Genomic DNA, 24,992 nt, shown 5'->3' with positions numbered 1-24,992 from the left:
ACCCTAACCCTAACCCTAACCCTAACCCTAACCCTAACCCTAACCCTAACCCTAACCCTAACCCTAACCCTAACCCTAACCCTAACCCTAACCCTAACCCTAACCCTAACCCTAACCCTAACCCTAACCCTAACCCTAACCCTAACCCTAACCCTAACCCTAACCCTAACCCTAACCCTAACCCTAACCCTAACCCTAACCCTAACCCTAACCCTAACCCTAACCCTAACCCTAACCCTAACCCTAACCCTAACCCTAACCCTAACCCTAACCCTAACCCTAACCCTAACCCTAACCCTAACCCTAACCCTAACCCTAACCCTAACCCTAACCCTAACCCTAACCCTAACCCTAACCCTAACCCTAACCCTAACCCTAACCCTAACCCTAACCCTAACCCTAACCCTAACCCTAACCCTAACCCTAACCCTAACCCTAACCCTAACCCTAACCCTAACCCTAACCCTAACCCTAACCCTAACCCTAACCCTAACCCTAACCCTAACCCTAACCCTAACCCTAACCCTAACCCTAACCCTAACCCTAACCCTAACCCTAACCCTAACCCTAACCCTAACCCTAACCCTAACCCTAACCCTAACCCTAACCCTAACCCTAACCCTAACCCTAACCCTAACCCTAACCCTAACCCTAACCCTAACCCTAACCCTAACCCTAACCCTAACCCTAACCCTAACCCTAACCCTAACCCTAACCCTAACCCTAACCCTAACCCTAACCCTAACCCTAACCCTAACCCTAACCCTAACCCTAACCCTAACCCTAACCCTAACCCTAACCCTAACCCTAACCCTAACCCTAACCCTAACCCTAACCCTAACCCTAACCCTAACCCTAACCCTAACCCTAACCCTAACCCTAACCCTAACCCTAACCCTAACCCTAACCCTAACCCTAACCCTAACCCTAACCCTAACCCTAACCCTAACCCTAACCCTAACCCTAACCCTAACCCTAACCCTAACCCTAACCCTAACCCTAACCCTAACCCTAACCCTAACCCTAACCCTAACCCTAACCCTAACCCTAACCCTAACCCTAACCCTAACCCTAACCCTAACCCTAACCCTAACCCTAACCCTAACCCTAACCCTAACCCTAACCCTAACCCTAACCCTAACCCTAACCCTAACCCTAACCCTAACCCTAACCCTAACCCTAACCCTAACCCTAACCCTAACCCTAACCCTAACCCTAACCCTAACCCTAACCCTAACCCTAACCCTAACCCTAACCCTAACCCTAACCCTAACCCTAACCCTAACCCTAACCCTAACCCTAACCCTAACCCTAACCCTAACCCTAACCCTAACCCTAACCCTAACCCTAACCCTAACCCTAACCCTAACCCTAACCCTAACCCTAACCCTAACCCTAACCCTAACCCTAACCCTAACCCTAACCCTAACCCTAACCCTAACCCTAACCCTAACCCTAACCCTAACCCTAACCCTAACCCTAACCCTAACCCTAACCCTAACCCTAACCCTAACCCTAACCCTAACCCTAACCCTAACCCTAACCCTAACCCTAACCCTAACCCTAACCCTAACCCTAACCCTAACCCTAACCCTAACCCTAACCCTAACCCTAACCCTAACCCTAACCCTAACCCTAACCCTAACCCTAACCCTAACCCTAACCCTAACCCTAACCCTAACCCTAACCCTAACCCTAACCCTAACCCTAACCCTAACCCTAACCCTAACCCTAACCCTAACCCTAACCCTAACCCTAACCCTAACCCTAACCCTAACCCTAACCCTAACCCTAACCCTAACCCTAACCCTAACCCTAACCCTAACCCTAACCCTAACCCTAACCCTAACCCTAACCCTAACCCTAACCCTAACCCTAACCCTAACCCTAACCCTAACCCTAACCCTAACCCTAACCCTAACCCTAACCCTAACCCTAACCCTAACCCTAACCCTAACCCTAACCCTAACCCTAACCCTAACCCTAACCCTAACCCTAACCCTAACCCTAACCCTAACCCTAACCCTAACCCTAACCCTAACCCTAACCCTAACCCTAACCCTAACCCTAACCCTAACCCTAACCCTAACCCTAACCCTAACCCTAACCCTAACCCTAACCCTAACCCTAACCCTAACCCTAACCCTAACCCTAACCCTAACCCTAACCCTAACCCTAACCCTAACCCTAACCCTAACCCTAACCCTAACCCTAACCCTAACCCTAACCCTAACCCTAACCCTAACCCTAACCCTAACCCTAACCCTAACCCTAACCCTAACCCTAACCCTAACCCTAACCCTAACCCTAACCCTAACCCTAACCCTAACCCTAACCCTAACCCTAACCCTAACCCTAACCCTAACCCTAACCCTAACCCTAACCCTAACCCTAACCCTAACCCTAACCCTAACCCTAACCCTAACCCTAACCCTAACCCTAACCCTAACCCTAACCCTAACCCTAACCCTAACCCTAACCCTAACCCTCACCCTAACCCTAACCCTAACCCTAACCCTCACCCTAACCCTAACCCTAACCCTAACCCTAACCCTAACCCTAACCCTAACCCTAACCCTAACCCTTTCGAAAACAGAAACGAAAAACAAATGTGAAAATCAAAAAAACAAAACAAAAATTAAAACGCAACTGAAAAACAAAACAGAAATGAAAACACAAATGCAAAACAAAAATGCAAACACAATTAACAAAACTACACGTGGCCCAGCGCTATCATCCCAATGACATTTCAATGGGATCAATTACGTGATGGCGCTATCAAAATCTATAGATATCGTATGCGTTGCCCAGCTGAGTTCGAACTCGAACGGTCTGAGGTGCTTCATTCATATGCAGACATTAAAAAGTAATTGAGAGTTGTCCTCGGAAGCGTCCCATGTCGCGAGTTTTGTCCATGTATTTGGGCCATGTGACCAAATATGGAAGTGACGCAAATGACGCAGGCCGAGTACTTGGCCAAAACGGCTGCTGACTTTGGCCAAGTAATTTTTAGGCCATATAGTAATTGCAGCAAGGTTTGGTAGCTTTTTGCGCAGTAAACAGTAGTTTTTCGGATGTTTTGGCGCAGTTACGTATCGCATGATACAAGCAACGTCGTTGTCTCGTCGCAGACTGCACTAATTGCTTAATTTACGACATCAGTTTGATTTAAGTACATCGTTAAGTAGTAAAAGTCAAGTATGTAGCTTTATTCCAATTAAATTTCCTGTTTCAGGAAAACAGGTTCACTACAGGCTTTTTTTGTGTGCCTGCCTGCCCTGTATTGCTGTGTGAATGTGTTGTAGCATAGCTTGTTGGTCAGCTCAGAAGTTCAATATGGAAGTGGAGACAAAAACAGTGGTTAAATGTGTTGTTGATGCAGTGATGATAACTATGTTAAATGATGCAAAAAATAGACAACTACAAAGAATTTTATGCATGTCGATGTTAGAAGATTGTCATACCAAGCAGCAGCGAAGATTTTGGATGAGAAACAGGTTGGCAATGATAATAATTTTGTTTAGGTTTTGTTTTAACATTGTGCATAATATAGATCAACAGATTGGTGGCCAAAATTTAAAGTTTCAGTGTCTGACATTGAATGGATGGAAAGTTTTAGGATGAGAAAATCAACTTTTGATGAAATCGTGTCGTTGGTTGAGGATGATATGAAACCTGGTTAGTTTTAAGAAACTTCCAAAATAACAGGGTGATGCATATACACAGTAGCCTATAAAATATATGTTGTGTTGCAGATGACTATTGGGTCAGAAAACCTGTTCCTGTTGACATGAGAGTTGCAATTGCAATTTTTAAATTAGCCTCAGCCTGTGAATTTAGAGTGGTTGGATCTTTATTTGGAGTTCATAAAACTTCAGTTTATCGCTTTTTGCACAGGTGTGTTAAATACGTTGTAAACATTTGCATAAAATTCCTAACCATTGTATGTTGTCAGTTTCTGTCAAGCACTTGCAAGAAGAAAAGAAACTTTCATAAAAATGCCCAATCAATCAGAAGCAAAACAACTTGAAAGCAACTTTCAAAAAACAAGATTTCCTCAAGTGTATGGGGCTATTGATGGTTGTCATATAGCAGTCTGTGCCCCAAGTGAAGGAAGCGATTTCATTCAATAGTTTTGCAAGCAGTAGCAGACAATCAGTACAGGTAAGGAATTGATGATGTTTGGCAATACTCACAAAAAATATAATGTTGCATTCATTAATTTAAGGTTTAGAGATGTTTCCATAAAATGTCCTGGAAGTGAGCATGATGCATCTGTTTTGAAAAAATCATTCCTTTACAAAAAATCATCTAATCTGCCAAAGGTAATACGTAAATATGTCATTATGCACTGATTTACTTCATATACAATAACATTCTGTTTTTTTTTTAGAGTGAGATTATTATTGGTGCCCAGGCAATCCCACTAATGATCTTGGGGGATGCAGCTTACCCAATGCTACCATGGTTAATGAGGCCTTACACAGGATCTACACTAACGAACAAGCAGGAAAAGTTCAACTTTCACCACAGCAGTAGCCGCATTGTTATTGAAAATGCTTTTGGTAGATTAAAAGCGTTTTTTGAAAAGAGCCCTTGATGTTAAAATTGATAAAGTACCGCTAATAGTTGGTGCATGCTGTATACTACATAATATATGTGAAGAGGCCCAAACACCTGTACAAAGGGATGTTGATGAAGAAAATGTCCCCTCACAAACACTCTCTGACACAGCATCTGATAACACAATTAGAGCTACAATTGCCGATTATCTGTATAATATGTCGAACTGAGAAATTTCATGTTTTCAATAAAATTCATTGTTGCATTTTTGAGCATTTTATTTGAAAGGAAAAAACAATGAAACACAATTGCTTAACGGTGAGTGGAGTCTATAGTATCCACTAATCGTTCCAAAATGTTCAGCATTCTGTCTACTTGAGCACTTGATCTTGCCTCCACCTCTCTGAAGTGTGCAAGCAATTCTTCATGTCTTGCCTGTGAACTTCCAGTATCTTAAACATATATGTTCACAATTGATGTACTTTGATTTAATTATCCAAAGTCCCTTACCCTGAGCCCTAGTTGCTCTTGTTCTACGTTGAAACAAAAAGAAACAATCAACAACAATAATACAGAATGTTTAAATCATAATCTACCTCTTGTTACTTCAGGGGTTGACTGAATGCTATCTTCTTGCGTTGCTTGTAGGTTTGGAACATTTTGTGATTCGACAAATGGCGGATCCACTCTGCTTGAGCTGCTTGCCTCTTCAAATCCCTGTCTTGCACTTTCGTCTAAATTGTCCTCTGCAGAACAAATGTTAGACATTAACACAAATTAATGCCCTTTATAATCACATGCCTACCTAGCAAAGTTGCAAAAACATTTTCTTGATGTTCTTGCTCATTTTCCATCTCTAAAACTTCTTGCAATGGTGGCCTATCAGAAGACTCAAATCCAAATGAGGAAGCTGATGACTTAACATAAACATTAAACTGTAACAATTAACATTATGTTCAAATTGATTATAAGTCTCAGCATGGAACGAGGTCTTGTACCAAACAATTCATCCATTGGTTCAAAATATGGCCAATTTAATCCTTTTGATGAATGACCGGATGTTCCAAGACCAATTTTTATTTTATGATAATCACTTTTCAAGCTTTTCCACTTTCTTCGTACTTGTGAACTACAAAAAAACAAAGTTTTAATGAAAATTACAAAGTAGACACATATATACAATAATATCTTACATGGTGAAGTTGTAGCCCTTTTCGTTCATCTTGATCACCACATCACTTAATAGATCTTTGTTTCTGCAGGATTTACTGTCAGACTTTTCTAATAACTTAACCTCCTTTGCAACTGAAATTAGGTCTAAAACCTGCTGTTTACTCCACCTTTGCCTTGTGTCCTCCATACTTTATAAACAAACGTTTTCTGATACTTGACAGAATCCTCTATTTATGTTCAGAAAGTGTCATAAAACTGTCTTTTTGATGACTAGACTGGAACAACACTTTTGAACCCTTTTTTTACGTAAACTGGCCATTAAATACATAAAATGCAATTAACCTCCATACAACTGCCATATGGACCGTCATTTCACTCCTATTTGCCTGTTTTGGTGACCAACAGAGGCGATTTGCCAGGTTTTCGCACTTACACAAACCCCGGGAATTGATCAGCGAAGTGTGAAACACTGTTATGTTTGAATGCGTACGCGACATGGAAACACGACCCGTTTTTGGCCAAAAACGTAAGACTTGGACCAAATACTTTGGGCTAAGCCAAATCGCGACATGGTGACTAGAGATCTTCTGTGGCAAACATCATTCGACCCGGTTAAAAGAAGCAATTGCTACGGATTAGAGCATCTTAGGCGACGGCAGGCTGCATGTTTTATGACCTTAGGATAATGTTGAGAAAAATTTGGCAACGTGTGCAGCTGGCCTAAGGTGTATCCATATCTCCTAATACCATTTGATGTTTTTTATGCAGCTGCCATACTCAGCAGGCTGGCTAAGGTATATGCTGTTATAAATTATTTCCATTACCCATCTGCGTAAAATGTGGCAACAAAATGTTAGACTGAAAAACTGTTTGCAAAAGTGTGTTGCAAAAAATTTTAAGCGAAAGGAAATCCTAAGTTTGGTGAAAAAAAAGTTCAGTGAATATCGATGGAGTATTGCAACTTTGGACCGTCGTCTTCGTTTCTTTGACATTTCTTATATTTGCTATGATACACCTCTTGAAGATGTGTGTGATGCAGTTGATAAGGAATTACAAGGTCCTGGCAAACTATTAGGTTACAGGGCAATGAACCAAAAACTCAGATGCAATCATAACATCTTTGTTCCAAGACACTTGGTGCAAGAAATGTCAAGAGAAAAATCAAAAAACCCAAACAACCATTTAAAAGTGATGGGCCACTTTATTTGGTTTCTTTGGATGGACATGATAAGCTGTGTGGCTATCAAAATTATACTTTTCCTCTTGCCATATATGGTGCATGGACATGATAAGCTGTGTTGCTATCAAAATTATACTTTTCCTCTTGCCATATATGGTGCATTAGACACATTTTCCAGAAAAATTTTGTTTCTTTTTGTAACCTATTCCAACTCTAACCCATTAATAATCGGAAAAAAGTATCTGGAATATCTTTACACATGGAACATTATGCCACGATTTTTGAGACTTGACAGGGGAACTGAAACTGGTAAAATGGCAACTATTCACACATTTTTAAGAAACAAACTTGAAGACCTTGTGGACCCCACAGATAGTGTTATATATGGGCCGTCCAATACCAATAAAATTGAGCGTTGGTGGAGGGAACTCCACGAAAGGTTGGAGATGTTTTTCAAAACACAGCTTAGGTCCTTAATTCTTAATGGAAAATACAACCCACGTTGTGCATTGGATCGTCAACTTCTATTTTATGTTTATGAACCTATTGTAGCCCGAGAGTGTGATATATTTGTTAATAATTGGAACAGTCACCGAATAAGACATCAAACCAATGTTCATCTGCCAACCGGAATTCCAGACCACCTTTTTGATTGTCCGGAGTCATATGGTTTATCTTGTAAAGGCCTTTCAATTACAAGAGAAGATCTTAAAGAAGTTGCAGAATTATCTGGTGTGCTTTCTGCTCCTGATGACTGGCTTGATGACGAACTTAAAAAAAGGTGTTCTGAACTTTTACCTAACCCTCAGTTGATACTATCAGAAGATGCTGCCCAAAAATACTGCTTTTTACGTCGAAACTTTTAAATTTGTTATTGTGTAACAACATTACTACTTTCAGGAAGGGGGCACATGTTTTTTTTTCTGTCTAACACAAGTTTGTTTTGGTCAATGAGTTGTTTTAATTTTGTTTTGGATGCACCAATTTTGTACCTTCTCATTCCCAAATATTAAGTTTTTGTTTACATGCCTGTAACTTTAGACATACTAAACCAAATGTATTGAAATTTAACATGTACATATGTAGGCTGCTTATCACTGGTTGTTTAAAATTTTATTTACCCTTACAGTCGCAAATACCTGTTTAGACGCTGACTGGTTCATCCACAATGCAAAACGATGGGGTGCGGCCAGGTAGGAGTTGTGATAACCTCAATATATGTTTGGCTTTTTTGTAATGTAAAGTGTGGCACGGCAATAGTATGTGTCAAAGAGCGCAACAACTCCCAACATATGCAAGGAGTTTACATATTTTATGACAGATGAGTCCCAGCTGTTGATACTACACCACTGCTTTCCATGTTTGTGTAGTATTAACCTAGATGTGTTGACTAAATAATGCTGTAAAAGATGATACAACTTTGCAAGCATTCATTTGTACTTTATTGTACTACAGTAACATGTAAGCATTTGGTTCAATAAAAAAATGGCACTTGTACCAAATATCATTTTGGGATGGCAGTGTATGTTGAATAAAAATATTGAGAATGCCACCAAAGCTTTGTAAAATACTAAATAAAACAGAAGAAAGAAACCCAAGAAACATGAATGACACTGTATGTACACTTGTGTGCAGAGGCTCAAGAACCACCAGGCAAAATACAGTGTGTGTGCTCCTATTCTTGTGTGTTGCTTCATGTTTATTGAATCTTGATCAGTAACACAATGACGATCAAGCTATTTGGATTTCAGAATATAATTTTTATTTACTATTTTGAGCCCAGATTGTAGTGTGACGCAAACAAGGAGAACAAGACCACAACATATGATAAGTCATAAGCCTGATTGTAGTAAAATTTTAGATGTAGTCAGGCTTATTTGGTTTCAGACAGACTCTTTTCAGCATCTTCTTGTTGCAATGGTGGTAATTTCATCATTTCACAAAATTTGTTGCAAGCATGGTGGCAGATAAAGTTGTCGATAGCAGTTGTTGATAGATTACCAGCACAGAAAAAAACCTCGAAGTTGTCATCTGTTAAAGTTGTGGTAGCAATTTCTGGGTCTAATAGGTTATATTTCACACCTTGGATATCAAGAAGCATCAACTGATGTTTGGAAAAAACATAACTATAATGAACTAGGCATTCACACTTTTCTTGAAGCTCTTTATCGCCAGTTAATTTGGTGCAGGAACCATCGTTATTGACATGTTTTTCAAACGTTCCCTCACAAAAAGCTTCAATGGTAGCAGGGCTTTCATCATACTTGCAGTAATAAATGTCATCATACTTTAGAGTTTCACCAAAAGCAACTGGTGCTTTTGCTGACAATTTCTGTGAAATTTGCCTGGCCACAGCATGCATTTGGACTTGTTTTCGACAATGATCTTCGACAGACATATTCATATCATTCTCTATAGTAGCCACTGCCTCCTGTTTGTACAATTTTAAAACTAGTTTTTCTCCTTTCCACTGTGTTGGTGGCAACTGGTGTGCCATATACGCATTTCGAAATGCACCACTTGCAAAAGATGAAGTGGAAACTTGTAATGTTGAATTGCTCATTTTAACCCATGTACTGTCACTCAATGAAAAAGACTCTAGTTGTGTTGAAATGATTTTAACTTCGTTTTTAATGACTTTGCCAGCTTTAAGTAAAGTGCTAATGGAAATTGATTTGGGCACATAGCCTGACTTTGTAGGATCACATATCTTCTTGTTTTTAGATAGCATTGTATTTGCAGAAACTTTTAGGACGTCTGTACTGGATTCCAAAAATCTGATGTAAAAAAACTTTTTGCCTTTGACTTGGTCCAGTCTTCTGCATGATGGACCTCTATCTGATGCTAACACATCACATGTTCCCTGTGGAGCCTGGTAATATTTTTCACAAGCTAATTTAATGTTGTTAAGATTTATCTCGTCGATTGGGAATGGTACAAAGTCTCTTGTGTCTAATGGGTTAAACTTTTTCAGTCTTCCAGATGGGGTTGATGACATTCTTTGAACAATAATGTCATCTGGCACACTAAATTCTTTTCCTTGACTTTTCTTGCGTTTCATGCCAACTCTTTTTTCAAAATCATCCCAGGTTTCTTTAGCTCGCTTCATATTGGTGCACTAAACAAGCTAAAAGTGTAACACTTCAAGTGACTTTGCAATCTGTAAATACACCTGCTTTATCTCATGTACATATTAATTTTTTTAAGTAATGTTGAAGTAATGCTTCCCAAATCATAAATATACAACAGAGTTAAGGATATTTATATCACCCACAAAGGCACTGTCAGATTATTGAAATAAGAGACTGACAATGCAGGTGAAATCTATATACCTGAAATGAACCATTGTTGGCTCTTTCTAAGTAAGTTTACAAAAAATTCAACCACAAGGTCCCCAATGGCTTCACTAAGACTAATGTTCGTTTTTCTGCCAACACGTATTTACAACAAAATTTATTCTTACATAACCGTGTGGTTTAATATGGATACACCTTAGGCCAGCTGAACATTTCCAAACAACGTTCTAATGTAAACCCAAAACATGCAGCCTGCCGTCGCCTAAGATGCTCTAATCCGTAGCATTTGCTTCTTTTAACCGGATCGAATGATGTTTGCCACAGAAGAACTCTAGTCACCTAGAGAATTGTAGGACGCTTCTGAGGACAACTCTCAATTACTTTTTAATGTCTGCATATGAATGAAGCACCTCAGACCGTTCGAGTTCGAACTCAGCTGGGCAACGCATACGATATCTATAGATTTTGATAGCGATGGGCCATCACGCAATTGATCCCATTGAGATGATAGCGCTGGGCCACGTGTAGTTTTGTTAATTGTGTTTTCATTTTTGTTATGCATTTGTGTTTTTATTTGCGTTTTGATTTTCATTTGTATTTTCATTTTCATTTCTATTTTGTTTTTCAGTTGCGTTTTAATTTTTGTTTTTTATTTGTGTTTTGATTTTGAATTGCGTTTTGATTTTCACATGTGTTTTCATTTTTGTTTTTTATTTCTGTTTTGGTTTGTGTTTGCATTTATGTTTTGCTTTTTATATGTGTAAAGTTGGTGTTTATTTAAAAAAAGGCTGTTGATAGCAATGGGCCACCATACTCCAGATCACAATATAAGTTCGTTTAGACCGACTTGAAATCATTTGCTACTTGATGTTTGTAATAACAATGCCAACTTCCATCTCCATATTTTTCACGGATACAATGTCGGCTCAGCAAACCTGAAAATGTTGAGGTTGATTGGAATTAATTAAGGCTCTGGTTATTTACCTTTGATAAAACTCGTGAGAACCAGTAGGGTGTAAATCCTACATTGAAAACAGTAAAAGGGATAAGCAGCAAGACTTATGCGCAACGAGTCCTTCGCGTTGCTGTCAGAAATATTTCCCCCTTCCCCAAACCTCACCCAGGAGCCTACATAAAAAACACACACGGCCACCAGAGGCGCAAGAGAAAGGGGTAAAAATTAAGTTACATTGTACATCGTGACCACGTTATTGCGATATGTATATACCACAAGGAGATATAGAGTAAGTTTCTCGAGGGTGATTTAAACACTGGAACTTGGACAACAAAATAATTCAAATTGTTCAACGAATTAAACTTACAAATACCATTTAAATGTGATTGTCTCTGTCACGCATGACTTCCGGGAGATTAAATGAGACTTTATGCATACAAGATATAGAAATCACTGGGGCACAATTGTAATATTACGCTTTTGATTTCCATTTCCACATGGTGTTCACAAAATTCTTTCGCAAAACATCGCATTATTCAGAAACGGGATATGAATTATATTTTTTTTGTACTCGTTCGAACCACTATAATTCTACTTTTGACTAACAAAAAATTCGTTTTCAAACTCTACCCGCGAAGCAACTCGAATTTATTTGCGAGTTTCCCATCTCTCTACATGCAAAAAGTCTCATTTAATCGCTCAGAATTCAGAGACAAAACTATGATGTAATCATATAATAGTGAACCACCCTCATTCTGGCAGAATTCTGGCAGAATAATTTTGCAAATTTGCCACATTTTACAAGGTACAACAGGCAATTACTCAAAAATTGTTTTTTTTATTAGAATCAAATTACAGAGGTGAGCAAGCAGTTCAAACCACAAAAAACATTTAAACAACATTTTCCGCAGCTGTATCAATCCAAAAAAATCGCGAATTAAAAAAAATCGCCTGGTTTTGCAATTCAGCATAATGGCGGCATGCGAAAAACTACCCTAACACAAAGAATTCTGCTCGGCGTTCTTGCAATAGGTGCCAATATTGACTAATATCAAGGGAACGGAAATTTAATGCTCTACAACATGCAATTAAAAAATTTGAAATTAAGGTGCCGGATCACCTTCAAATCGCCCATTGAAAACGACCTGCTTTTTGCGAATTAGCAGCATAATGGCGTATTGTCGGCATGCGAAAAACTTCCCTATTAAAACAATTCTGCTCGGCGTTCTTGTAATAGGTGCCAATATTGATCAATATCAAGGGAACGGAAATTTAATGCTCTACAACGTGCAATTAACAAATTTGAAATTAAGGTGCCGGATGACCTTCAAATCGCCCATTGAAAACGAATCAGCAGCATAATGGCGTAATGTCGGCATGCGAAAAACTTCCCTATTAAAACAATTCTGCTCGGCGTTCTTGCAATAGGTGCCAAAATTGACCAATATCAAGAGAACGGAAATTTAATGCTCTGCAACATGCAATTAACAAATTTGAATTTAAGGTGCCGGATGACCTTCAAATCGCCCATTGAAGACGACCCGCTTTTTGCGAATCAGCATATATGGCGTAATGTCGGCATGCGAAAAACTTCCTTATTGAAACAATTCTGCTTGGCGTTCTTGCAATAGGTGCCAATATTGACCAATATCACGAGAACGGAAATTTAATGCTCTACCACATGCAATTAACAAATTTGAAATTAAGGTGCCGGATGACCTTCAAATCGCCCATTGAAAACGACCCGCTTTTAGCGAATCAGCATAATGGCGTGATGTCGGCATGTGTAGCACAGTCTGGACTGAAGGACCAAACTTGATTACAACATAAGCCTTCTAAATTTGTAACTTTGGCAGTATGCAAGTACAACATGTGTTCAATCATGTACATTTGCAAATATCATCAAATTTGGCAATAATACACAACTTTATTTGTAAAAAATTGTATTTGTTGACTTCCGGGGCCGGGCCACGTAGCAGCCTTCGACATGCTACAAAATGTTGATTTGCGGACTGCAGTTTGTACATGGATAAAATGGCAACAAATTTTAGAGGTATGTGACATATATAACGCTAAATACTATTTTTTCCAATACACACAAACATATTTATTTACTGTTTATCCTGTGACATGTGTTGCATAATTTATTTCTGGGACAAAATACTGTAAAAAAAAATATGCTTTATTTTCTGTGCAGGTCGTATTTCATTTCTTCACTGTTCAGTTCAAAAAAAAAAGGAAAAGTTGAATTGTGATGGTTACTTTTGAGGGAAAAGAAAATTGAAAATGTAGTGTAGTTCATACTACACCTGACAAATTCCTGCAAATGAGTCATTGGTAGGGGAGTCAGGAGATAATAGGAGGGAGGTTAATAAAATTTTCATGCTAGGTACCACGAATCCATACGAGTTGATAAACTTTTCGGTATTTGAGATCAAATCCTAATAGAATGCAACAGTACAGTCAAACGATAACGCGTGAAATATGTCCTCATCAACGTCATTGCGTCATAAGGGACAAACAGAAGGCAATCTTCGACCAAAACGAATTTCAATGCCAGGACCAAACTTTATTTTATCAAAATAGGACTAAAGACCGCATATCAGCAATTCTATTAAAATAGTTTTGCCTGCGGGGAATGCCCGTCTTGTACTCCTGCGTCATAGAGAGTCTCAGTTTCGTCACAAGGCACACGGTGATGCATTGGGGTCAATTTTCTGTTTAATGAACAAGAAGTCACGTGGTGTAGCCAGGGCGATGTTCAGCGTGTTTGGTGCAGTTTTAGTGCATTTTTTGCTCTTCTCAGTCAGTCAGACGTTTGGTGCAGGGTGCTGTGAAATGTTTAGTTGAAAAACCATCAAAATGTTCAAGGGGATGTAGCTCAAAATTGAATCTTTTATTGGCACCTATTGCAAGAACGCCGAGCAGAATTGTTTTAATAGGGAAGTTTTTCGCATGCCGACATTACGCCATTATGCTGCTGATTCGCAAAAAGCGGGTCGTTTTCAATGGGCGATTTGAAGGTAATCCGGCACCTTAATTTCAAATTTGTTAATTGCATGTTGTAGAGCATTAAATTTCCGTTCCCTTGATATTGGTCAATATTGGCACCTATTACAAGAACGCCGAGCAGAATTGTTTCAATAGGGAAGTTTTTCGCATGCCGACATTACGCCATTATGCTGCTGATTCGCAAAAAGCGGGTCGTTTTCAATGGGCGATTTGAAGGTCATCCGGCACCTTAATTTCCAAATTTTTAATTGCATGTTGTAGAGCATTAAATTTCCGTTCCCTTGATATTGGTCAATATTGGCACCTATTACAAGAACGCCGAGCAGAATTGTTTCAATTGGGAAGTTTTTCGCATGCCGACATTACGCCATTATGCTGCTGATTCGCAAAAAGCGGGTCGTTTTCAATGGGCGATTTGAAGGTCATCCGGCACCTTAATTTCAAATTTGTTAATTGCATGTTGTAGAGCATTAAATTTCCGTTCCCTTGATATTGGTCAATATTGGCACCTATTGCAAGAACGCCGAGCAGAATTCTTTGTATCAGGGAAGTTTTTCGCATGCCGCCATTATGCTGAATCGCAAAACCAGGCGATTTTTTTTAATTCGCGATTTTTTGATTGATACAGCTGCCGAAAATATTGTTTAAATGTTTTTTGAGGTTTGAACTGCTTGCTCACCTCTGTAATTTGATTCTAATAAATAAAAAAACAATTTTTGAGTAATTGCCTGTTGTACCTTGTATAATGTGGCAAATTTGCAAAGTTATTCTGCCAGAATGAGGGTGTTAATAGTGATAGTAGTTTCCTTGTTTCGTTCCGAAGTACTCATGCGTGACGGAGACAATGGAAAGTAGGAATAATTTCTCTTCCCTTTGATTCGAGTTTCCAAACCTTTGCAGAAAAACTGCTGCGTGCAGTTTTGCAGATATGTGCGGCTTGTAAGATAGGGTCGGTCCAACTTGGACGGATCACTGCTGGATGTTTGTTTGTGTTGTGCGGAGCGCAAATCGTTGCTGGCTTCCAACCGATATTTACTTTCATTCGTCTGATTCGCCCTTGAACATTAAATAATTATGTGCGACACTTTTGACAGAAAAGCGGGTCCTGTGGCTGTGGTTAACAGTATCATAACTTCATAAGCACGAGGCTACAAGTACCAACCAAGCGACGAGTTACATTCTCTTGATAGTTCTCATTCGAAAGGCGGCTTCGTCATATTGTCAGCCAGACAAATTTATCGAAGCAAAACATATTACTAGATTGCCTACTTCAAAATTGTCTTCAAACTGTGTAAGGGTGTAGGCTATATATGAAATGGAAATTATCTTGTACTTAAAAGGTATTAGGATGAGTATCCACGACAATTTCATGCCTTTATTTGACAGGATTTGTAACTGAGAGTTGACAAAGAAAGTATGGCTAATATTACACCAATAAGGGTAATTCGTCAAACTTTATCAAGGCTGGTTGATGCAAAAGTTGTTGCTTTTCGTGCATGTGCAATAACTTGTTCCCAAACCCATAGAAACCACAAGCGTGGATACGAACGACAAAGATTTGGTTGGTTGTTGAGTCTATCTGGTGTTGGGGCTGCTGTCATCTATCTTAGTGATGCGAAGAAACGCCATGTGTCGCATGCAGCAGAACATGACAATTCCATTCCATTTATGGGGTCTGGAAGGCCCCCAGGTCGTCCAACCAAAAGAGCAATGTTTAATTTTATTGCTGATGTTGTTAACATTTCCAGTCCTGCAGTTGTACACATTGAAAGAACTGTCAGGTCAGTAAATGTTTTTTCTGTTGACCCCCAATAAAGGTTCATTGTTTTTAGAGTGCCGTTTACGGGTACATCTGTTTCTATATCAAATGGTTCAGGATTCATTGTTGATTCCAGTGGAACTCGACTTATAATTACAAATGCCCATGTTGTTGGAAACCAACCTTATGTTAAGGTTTGTGTCAAAATTGTGAAATTTAGTTTGTGCAAATTTTTTATTTTATCAGGTCAAATTGCAAGATGGCAGACAATTTGAAGGTCAAGTGGTTGGTATTGATGAGGCACGTGATATAGCAGCGGTCAAAATTAATTGTGTGAGTATTACAAATATTATCATTGTTTACAAACCCCAGCTGTGTGGATTGCAAAATGGTAAAACTTTACTAATCTGTCGCAGATCCCAGAATTAACTTCTTATTTGCCTAAATCTCTCCAACCCAAATTTGTTTAAATTGTTTGACGACCCGTTTAGAAACATATTATGATGCATCTGGTTGTCATGACACAATTCATGACACAATTTGCAATTTGAGAACCTCTGGAATATGGCAAATGAAAATTTTCGGAACATTGTAAATGTTTGGGTAAAAATATTAAGTAACGTTTAAATGTACCTCTGAAAAAAACATGTTTAGTGTCAAAAAACTGGATTTATAAAATGTTTTGTATCTGGCTAAGGGTTTAGAATATTTTATATATTTGACATAAAATGGTCCATTTCATGTGTGATGTTGAAGCTGCTATCATTTTTATTTGTGCTGACTTACATTAAAAGTTTAATAAATTTGGTGGAAAAGTCTGAAGTCAGTTGTTTGCAAAAGTTGTTAATTATTTGGCTGTGTGTTAAGCTTAAGAATATTGAATAATATTCCACTGTATCTGTGTTCATTAAGTATTTGTTTATCTTGTGAAGCCAGTGTAGGGTTGTTTAACTCACAATTATCTGTAAAAACCTTTGATTGTTCTTGATTACAGAATAACCTCCCACATATTCCACTGGGAACAGTTCATAACCTTCGACCTGGAGAATGGGTGGTTGCTATGGGCAGCCCTCTGGCCCTTAGCAACACAGTAACAGCTGGTATAGTGAGTAATTTGTGTCGCGCTGGTAAAGAACTTGGATTGCACGAAGAGAAGAGAGATATGGAATATATACAAACTGATGCAACAATTAACGTGAGGCTTGTGGTAGCTATATGGTATGAATTGTAAACCATTTTGAATAATGTAACAGTCAGCAATTACGTTTATTCAAATAATACTTTATACATGCAGATAGCAGCATTTTGTTGCTAGCATAAATATCATTATTAGGTACGATAAAACCAAGTGTTCAAATTTTTGATTTACTTTTGTAAATTTTATCCACTGAAAAGCATTATCGACAAGAAATTTGTGTAGGTTGGTAACTCTGGTGGGCCGCTGGTTAACCTTGATGGCCAGGTGATCGGTATAAACACAATGATGGCATCAGCTGGAATAGGTTTTGCAATTCCTATTGATTATGTCAAAGAATTTCTTCTTCAACTTCATCAGTTACAGCAAGGTAATTTACTTTATGTTTCTCACAGCAACAAAATAATCGATGATGCATGAACTCTTGCATCAGAAACATTATATTTTATGGATTTACCCCAACTTTTCTGTGCAGGCCGATCTTCTGCATCTATAGTTCAGAGAAATAGGCGATGGATTGGAATTACGATGTTAACGTTGACCCCTGAGATAATAATCCAACTTAAAGCCCGGAAAAATGATTTCCCTGATGTAAATGAAGGGGTGCTCGTCCATAAAGTTCAACGCGACTCCCCTGCTTATATGTAAGTCTCATTTTGAAACACTGTGTTTAGTGGATTTTTTGGTCTAAGCCAGTGAGTCCCAACCTTTTTGTGGTAGCGCACCACTTGGAGGTAAAACAATTTCAATGCGTACCACCTAGTTGAGTGTTATAAACTAACCTAGGGGATGAGGTAACAAACATTTTGAGATCACTTACAATTTTTTTAATTCGAACTACATCCGTAAATTAAGGAAATGTCTCGTGTACCACTTGGAATGCTGTCGCGTACCACTAGTGGTACCACTGCTTGGGAAACACTGATTTAAACAGTATTGAAAGGTGATAAATTTTAAGGGGGGTTTCCAGGTTTTATAACTGGGGTGTGAAAATTATTTGGGGGGGAATTCCCACTCACATAGTTAAAGAACAGGTTGTATGTTTTTTATTAGATTACAATTAGAGTTATTCGTTTTGTTAGTTAGATTAGAATTATGGGCATATCAGCAAGTTTTGGGATGTACAATCTGCATGTTAGTTTAAACTTGTGAACAAAAATGACGTTAGACAAAGAAGAACTTTAAGTAAAATCGATAAATAAATTTGAATTAGGAATAAGACCTTACTCTGTTTTTCCAAATTAGATTAAAATAACTGGTTGTCCAAGTTTGGGGGAACCCCCTAAATATGGTTGTGGGAATTGTTAATGCAATCACCCTCCACATTATCCAGCAGGAATCACTTTATTACATATTAAGACTTATGTCAATCTCGTTAAGTTCAACGAAATATATTGAATCGATATAAAAATTTCAGGGGCGGGATGCAAGACGGTGACGTCATCACCCATATAAACGGAAACAAAGTAACTTCTAGTAGGAACGTGTTTGACGCTTTGAAAAGGAACCAGGTTTTAAACGTCACAATAAAACGTGGGAATAGAAATATTGTGTTGCGGGTTGTCGCCGAGGAAATCGTCCATTAAACCACTTGCCAGCCAGGCTGCTACTGGATATATCGCGTTTAACTGTGAATGTTGTGTTTAACTATTAGTTTGTGAAACGTGCTGTTAACTGATATTCTACTGCCCACATTTGCAACATTTGTGCTTGGTTAGCTGCCCTCACCCCTTGCACTGTTTTTGAAAATAAACATTTCAAGAATTTTCTTTGTGACGTTCGATTTCCATGGTAATCAAAGTTGACTCAGTTTAATAAAGGCACCTCGAAACACAATGATGTCACAATTACCTACCTATTCACAAAACCACCATTCGCCGACCAGTCCTCCAAACCAACATGACATAACACAAACATCATAAATCAACCTTTACATAGCAACATTTATTTAGAAACAAAAATCACAGCCTCAAGAGCCGTTTTGCATTTTCAAGTAACTTTAGCATTATGCTCGACTCCATGCTGTAATTCACCATCTTAGCAACTCTCGGCCAGCACACAAGCCCTTTTTACACATTGAGAAGTTCATTGTAAAGCAGAAAATTGATTGTTGAGTCGGATATCAGACGTTTTGCTTTGTTGCTGGTTGGATTTCCACGATGCTGAAGACTTGTTACCAGTTTTCACGATCTCAAATCCCTTGTGCTCGCTAATGGAGTAAAAAAAAAATGTTAGACAGACTAATCATTTCCAAGTCTGCAGATTTGAAACCAATTTTTTAAAACCAAATCAGTTTTGCAAATCTCACACTGTGTCTTTTGCGGCTGCCTCAAGAGATGGAAAATCAAGTTCGTTGTTGATTTCTGGTGCTTGCTGCCTTTTCCCTCTTCTCATCAACATAGGATTCCCACCTGAAGATGCTGAGTTTCTACAAGAGAAGATGTTTGAAATATTTCAGGAGGAATGATTTTGATAAACATCCCAAAGCATGCCATGTAAATATTGTTATCTTCTGAACCTAAAGGACGCATATTGGTAATACTATGAAAATAAGTTTCGGTGGTGACAGATTCTCGCCATCTAACCTCTGTCACAATGGAAAGGGTATGTCACAGAGCAAACCAGTAATGCATAGGGGTCCATTTTACGATTGAATGAGTGCACATGTGTGTGCTGTTGTCATGGCGAATTTTAGGGTGTTTGGGACTTTAGTGGGATTTTGGGATATTTTAATCAGGTAGTTACTTACTGGTGGGTGCTGCTGAAAATTATGGTGAAAATGGAGCACAAAATTCAGGCTGTATTTGTGGAAAAATGAATCGTTTAAGTTTCCGATCATTCATGATTTTTTCAAAGACCAATCACAGATCAACTAGTTTTGATCAAAATTAGTCACTAGAAAATGGTTTAGCCACCCCCTGAAGGCTTTTGCCCCCCTGGTTACTCAATATTTTGGTTAAAAGAGCAACAAAAAATGGAACTGGATTTTGCAGAAAAATGAATCGTTCAACTACCCACTCATTTGCATTTTTGTGTAAGTTCCAACTCTTCTCTATGCGATGGCATCAAATTTAGTTGCCTAAAAAGTGCTGAAGCTAGGGATGGGCTATTCAGAATAGCGAATCTAGAGGATTCGAATCCTACACTATCCGAATCCAAACTGTCTTCAAACCGAATAATAGGTTTCGTTATTTACCTTCTATGTACGGTAACTTTCTGTATTTGCGTATACGACGGTGTTAAAAAATTAATATAAGCCGCCCTTGAATGCAAGCCGCACGTAAATGTTAAAGGCAAACTTTGGTGTCCTACAATAATTGTCAACAAATCTGTCGTTTAAAATTGTCAGGTACACTTATAACTGTGTTTGATCAAATGTATTGGTTCGACAAAGCGAGTTAAAGGTGAATTTCATTGAAACTTGACGCAGACAAATTATCGGCTTGACATTAAATAATGTAAGCCGGCCTCGATTGTAAGCATCACAAACGGTAGGTTAAACAACTTTGTAAGCCGCGGCTTACAATCGAGTAAATACGGTGCTTATCTTTTTTCGTCAATCTTCTGCTGCGGTTGTGACGTGCAGGCTTGACAGCCACAAAATTACGTTGTCGCTTGGCACACAAGCACATAGATAGCCTAAATATATTACAGTGCAATAAATTTATTCTTTGATTGTGCTTTGTTGTTGGAGTCCTGTAAAAAAATCTTTTATGTTTATTGTGCTTCAGTGCATAAGCTAAAACAGAATAGGATTCGATTTAACTATTCTAGAATGTTCTAGAATAGTGTATTATTCTATATTGCCCATCCCTAGCTGAAGCACTGGCTGGACCAAACTTTCAATGCAAAGTCTTTTGCTAGGGACTTACCGGGCTTGTGGAGGTCGGTACGCTCCTGTTTTCTTAGGCGCCTCCTGGGGAGCTGGCGCTGTAAAGTTTTCCACTATTTTACTTTCATTTTGAAGGAGAAACAAAGCACAAAAACTTAGAAAGAAATGCCAAAGCTAATAACTTGACTAGCATTGTGGTAACATCAACACAATCGATGATGAATGCAAGATAATGTTGATACCTATGTATTTGCATGACCACAAAGGTAACTAGCCAGTTTGTAGCCTCAATATTCCCATTTAAAATTGGAAACAACAGACCAAAAAAACTTTGTTCAACCTAAAACCAAAATTTAAAATAATAACATTTCTTTGTTAAATTTATATATAAATTTATCTTTTCACAGAGCTGTATAGCAGCCTCGTCATTTTACCTTCTTTAACTTCCTCGGCAGAGGTTTGTGTGGGAGGGTTAGGGTCATTTACTTTCCTCCAAGGTCCTTCGTCTGCTTTTGGGGGCATTAACTCCCCAGCTTCGTTGTATTCCGGAACATCAACAGGGATGTTGTTCTCTTCTCCCTCTCTGTTATGTTAATAATTATTAGGAAATTCCTTTTTCAAGGAAATAATATTCAATATGTACCTTCAAAGTCATCAACCTAGACCACACATCTGACCAAACTACACAGCAATACAAACAAATTATTTTCAATTTCCACTGTAACAAGAGATTCATATTGTACACATTTGAAAGATTTAACTGGATTTTTGAAAACCTCCAACATGTCTGGCCTAATATGTGCTTGCCAGTCAATTAATAATATTTTAATAATAATATATATACTTGTTTGTACGCATGGCTGTAAGCAACTACCAAACCTTTGTAAAACTACACTTACGTTATTTGAAGATTTTGAATTTTTAGATCACTGTAATCTCTCTGGGATTCATCTTCAAAATCAATCCATTCCTCATGTTCCTGAATTATGTTTATGAGTTTATAGTTTTGTCGTAATAAACAACAATTTTCTTTTAATTTGTTATTGACAAAAGTTTGCATGCTTGGAATCAAAGGAAACACTGAGCAATTTGCATCTTGTTGTGGAAATATATTTTTGATAATTAAACACCTCTTCATCTTCCCCTTCTCTTGGGTTTTCTTCTTTTCTTTGTTCCGGTTCTTTTTTCTTTGGCTTCACAACCTCACTCGTCTCCTCAACTAATAATTATTATGACAACATAATTAGCCTTGAAATTATTAAGTTAGTTCTCGAATTAAAACTCATCATGTGCATATAGCAAAATAAATTTAAGTTTAATTATTTCCTACCAATGTCCTTCTTTTTCTTCTTTTTTTTCCCTTTTTTATCTTTTTTTTTGAAGAAACTATCCAAGCTATTTTCTTCATCAGGATAGACTTGTTCCTCCACATTCATAATTATATTATTTAAGTTATGAGTTTTTAACTCCACTATGCACCTTATGTAAAGTAAAAGACTTTATAACTAGGTCCAACCCAAACGTAATATAAATTCCCACATAAACTTTGTAGCGAACGTTTAATATTTTTGCACACTTTGTGACGCAACAACATGCGTTGCCATATTTTCACTCATTTCCGTGCAAATTCAAAATGCTTTTAAAAGTGCAGAAACACACAAATAAATCAACATATTTGTCGCATTTATGTCACAATAACACAGAAAAAAACTGTCGATTACAAGTGACAGCGGACAAAACAACCAATGAGCTTGATATTCGCCAATCCCTGCTACATAGCCCATTGGTATTTATCATGTTTGGTGTTTTAACTCAAATATCAAAGGCTTTCTTCGTCGGATAGATGAATTATTCCAAAGAAACGTGTCCATAGCACATTTGTCTCTCTTTAAGGGTTACTAGATGGGTTTCCAGTCCAAGTCGTCATTGTTGTCCTAGTATGACCTCACAATCATCTTTTATTCTGTGACACATATCGCCGAATAAGGTCATTTGTTGCATGCTTAATTTTAGTGTGGGTTGTGTTATTTCAATGTAAGGTTTTGTTTTGACACAAAGCACAGAAAAGAAAATTTCATGTTTTTTTTTGCAAGACAAAAAGTTGGCGCGAATATACTCACGTATTTTCATATTTATTCACCTGCCATTCCGTTTTGGCACCGCAATGCTTGGAATCTGGACGAATTATATTATTATCCTGCTTTTAGTTTTGTTAGCAAATAATTTGACGTCATACGGCGTTTCGATGGGTTTTGCTTTGGCCAGCACGGCTGGGTCACAGAAACCAGTACTTGTATTGCGTAATGTTTTGCGTGCAGCTTTGCACAAGTATTGCATAATCCCATAATGTGACCCAAAACATTTATCCATCGAATATTCTCGAGTAAAGTGATTCATTCAACATCCTGTTTACCACATAAAATGTTCTCATGTGCTTATGTCACATCGCACCTATGTTCTTTGTTATATTACTTCAAGCGCCTCAAGATATCACGTGACATTATTGACCAATCAGCTCTCAGTATGGAGAGCTTTAAAGCCCAGTTTAGACCGGTAAATTCATTCTATTTGATTCCATTCGATTCTACTTGTTTCATCGTATTACTGCTACACTGCTATTATTACTGAGACTCTACAAGCTATTCGCCGGCTTGGGATTTATTCCCACAGCCCGATAATAAACTGTTTATTCGGATACAACGGTTTGTTGGTGAGGTTCAAACCTTGCAGTGGTACCCCTTTGGAAAAACTCACGTCTTGAGAAGCAACAAGAAAACTGGAACCCCATTTGGAGGCACTCACGGCCTGAAATACAACCAGAGGAGCAACGGAGTCGCATGGACAATCTCTCAGAGGTACAATAAACAAACAATTTCAGCGACGATCGCTCATAAAAACTTTAAACGCGCCGCGAAAACCATGTTGTAATTCGCATTTTAACGTTTTACCGACATCCTGTATATAACAGAACCATTATTTTCACGCTTGTGTTCATAATTCGCCTTCTGAAAACTACATAACTTTTTTTCGCATTGATGACGGTCTGTCCAACATTTCAACGGACTCAGGAGGACAACTTAGTTTGCTATTGTGCATGTTTTTATTCGTATTACCCGTAGCCGCATCACCGACACGTTTTTCCTGCGATAATGACGTCTTTTAGAGGCCAAGTGTGGATTTAAATCTTAACTCACTGTCTGCATTAAGCCCTCCACGGAGGCACACAGATAAGGGACCTGTGTTATTTGCTGCATGCAAGATCAGCCGCATCTCAACTACTAAACGAGTGACATACTCTCAACTAACCGCAACTGTCCCTTTAGAAAAAACTCCTTGCACTAAACTTAGGGCTGTTTCGGTTTGATGAAGCATGTAACTTCTGACTGGCCAATTTCTCGCATGGTCTCACAAGTTGGCAAATTGCATTGTTCGCTTTTAATTTTGTAATGTTTGTATCAAACTGTACAATATTGATTACCATCAAACGCATCATAATTTCGTTGTTACTTTGAAAAATGTGCATTTTATTCGCTCAATCGCATTAACCAACTTCTTAATCGCCTACAGCTGATGTTATATTCATCACCTGCAAATCTGGGGGAAGTATTTGTAACATACGTCACAGAAACCAGTGCTTGTATTGCGTAATGTTTTGCGTGCAGCTTTGCACAAGTATTGCATAATCCCATAATGTGACCCAAAACATTTATCCATCGAATATTCACGAGTAAAGTGATTCATTCAACATCCTGTTTACCACATAAAATGTTCTCCTATGCTTATGTCACATCGCACCTATATGTTCTTTGTTATATTACTTCAAGCGCCTCAAGATATCACGTGACATTATTGACCAATCAGCTCTCAGTATGGAGAGCTTTAAAGCCCAGTTTAGACCGGTAAATTCATTCTATTTGATTCCATTCGATTCTACTTGTTTCATCGTATTACTGCTACACTGCTATTATTACTGAGACACTATACAAGCTATTCGCCGGCTTGGGATTTATTCCCACAGCCCGATAAT

The 24,992-nt window shown here is 38.4% G+C and overlaps 5 protein-coding genes and 1 pseudogene across 5 annotated transcripts; 2 read left to right on the top strand and 4 right to left on the bottom strand.

Moving 5' to 3' along the window:
* Nucleotides 1–4,875: 4,875 nt before the first annotated feature.
* LOC145908813 (uncharacterized) lies at nucleotides 4,876–5,475 on the bottom strand. Its single transcript, XM_082996138.1, has 3 exons — nucleotides 5,369–5,475; nucleotides 5,160–5,309; nucleotides 4,876–5,015 (listed from the first exon to the last, which is right to left on the bottom strand). The coding sequence occupies exons 1-3, from the start codon at nucleotides 5,415–5,417 to the stop codon at nucleotides 4,876–4,878; spliced, it is 339 nt and encodes a 112-aa protein (XP_082852264.1). The 5' UTR covers nucleotides 5,418–5,475.
* An 18-nt stretch (nucleotides 5,476–5,493) lies between these two features.
* Nucleotides 5,494–6,192, bottom strand: LOC145908812 (uncharacterized). The gene is made up of 3 exons (XM_082996137.1): nucleotides 5,757–6,192; nucleotides 5,562–5,692; nucleotides 5,494–5,498 (listed from the first exon to the last, which is right to left on the bottom strand). Exons 1-3 carry the CDS (start codon nucleotides 5,921–5,923, stop codon nucleotides 5,494–5,496), a joined length of 303 nt encoding a protein of 100 aa, XP_082852263.1. The 5' UTR covers nucleotides 5,924–6,192.
* Nucleotides 6,193–6,573: 381 nt separating this feature from the next.
* On the top strand, nucleotides 6,574–7,782 carry LOC145908810 (uncharacterized; annotated as a pseudogene).
* A 1,007-nt stretch (nucleotides 7,783–8,789) lies between these two features.
* Nucleotides 8,790–10,025, bottom strand: LOC145909751 (myosin heavy chain kinase B-like). The gene has a single exon (XM_082997102.1). It carries the CDS (start codon nucleotides 10,023–10,025, stop codon nucleotides 8,790–8,792), a length of 1,236 nt encoding a protein of 411 aa, XP_082853228.1.
* A 5,518-nt stretch (nucleotides 10,026–15,543) lies between these two features.
* Nucleotides 15,544–18,935, top strand: LOC145907881 (serine protease HTRA1B-like). The gene is made up of 7 exons (XM_082994979.1): nucleotides 15,544–15,960; nucleotides 16,012–16,132; nucleotides 16,185–16,271; nucleotides 16,933–17,133; nucleotides 17,359–17,503; nucleotides 17,609–17,777; nucleotides 18,551–18,935. Exons 1-7 carry the CDS (start codon nucleotides 15,596–15,598, stop codon nucleotides 18,717–18,719), a joined length of 1,257 nt encoding a protein of 418 aa, XP_082851105.1. The 5' UTR covers nucleotides 15,544–15,595; the 3' UTR covers nucleotides 18,720–18,935.
* A 121-nt stretch (nucleotides 18,936–19,056) lies between these two features.
* Nucleotides 19,057–22,454, bottom strand: LOC145907882 (protein CDV3 homolog A-like). The gene is made up of 7 exons (XM_082994980.1): nucleotides 22,296–22,454; nucleotides 22,096–22,184; nucleotides 21,865–21,944; nucleotides 21,400–21,548; nucleotides 21,006–21,063; nucleotides 19,442–19,561; nucleotides 19,057–19,342 (listed from the first exon to the last, which is right to left on the bottom strand). Exons 1-7 carry the CDS (start codon nucleotides 22,399–22,401, stop codon nucleotides 19,219–19,221), a joined length of 726 nt encoding a protein of 241 aa, XP_082851106.1. The 5' UTR covers nucleotides 22,402–22,454; the 3' UTR covers nucleotides 19,057–19,218.
* Between the last annotated feature and the right edge of the window lie 2,538 nt (nucleotides 22,455–24,992).

Source organism: Ascidia mentula, chromosome 7 (assembly GCF_947561715.1).
Source record: "Ascidia mentula chromosome 7, kaAscMent1.1, whole genome shotgun sequence".
NCBI lineage: Eukaryota > Metazoa > Chordata > Ascidiacea > Phlebobranchia > Ascidiidae > Ascidia > Ascidia mentula.
This window is presented reverse-complemented; position numbering and strand designations above follow the sequence as displayed.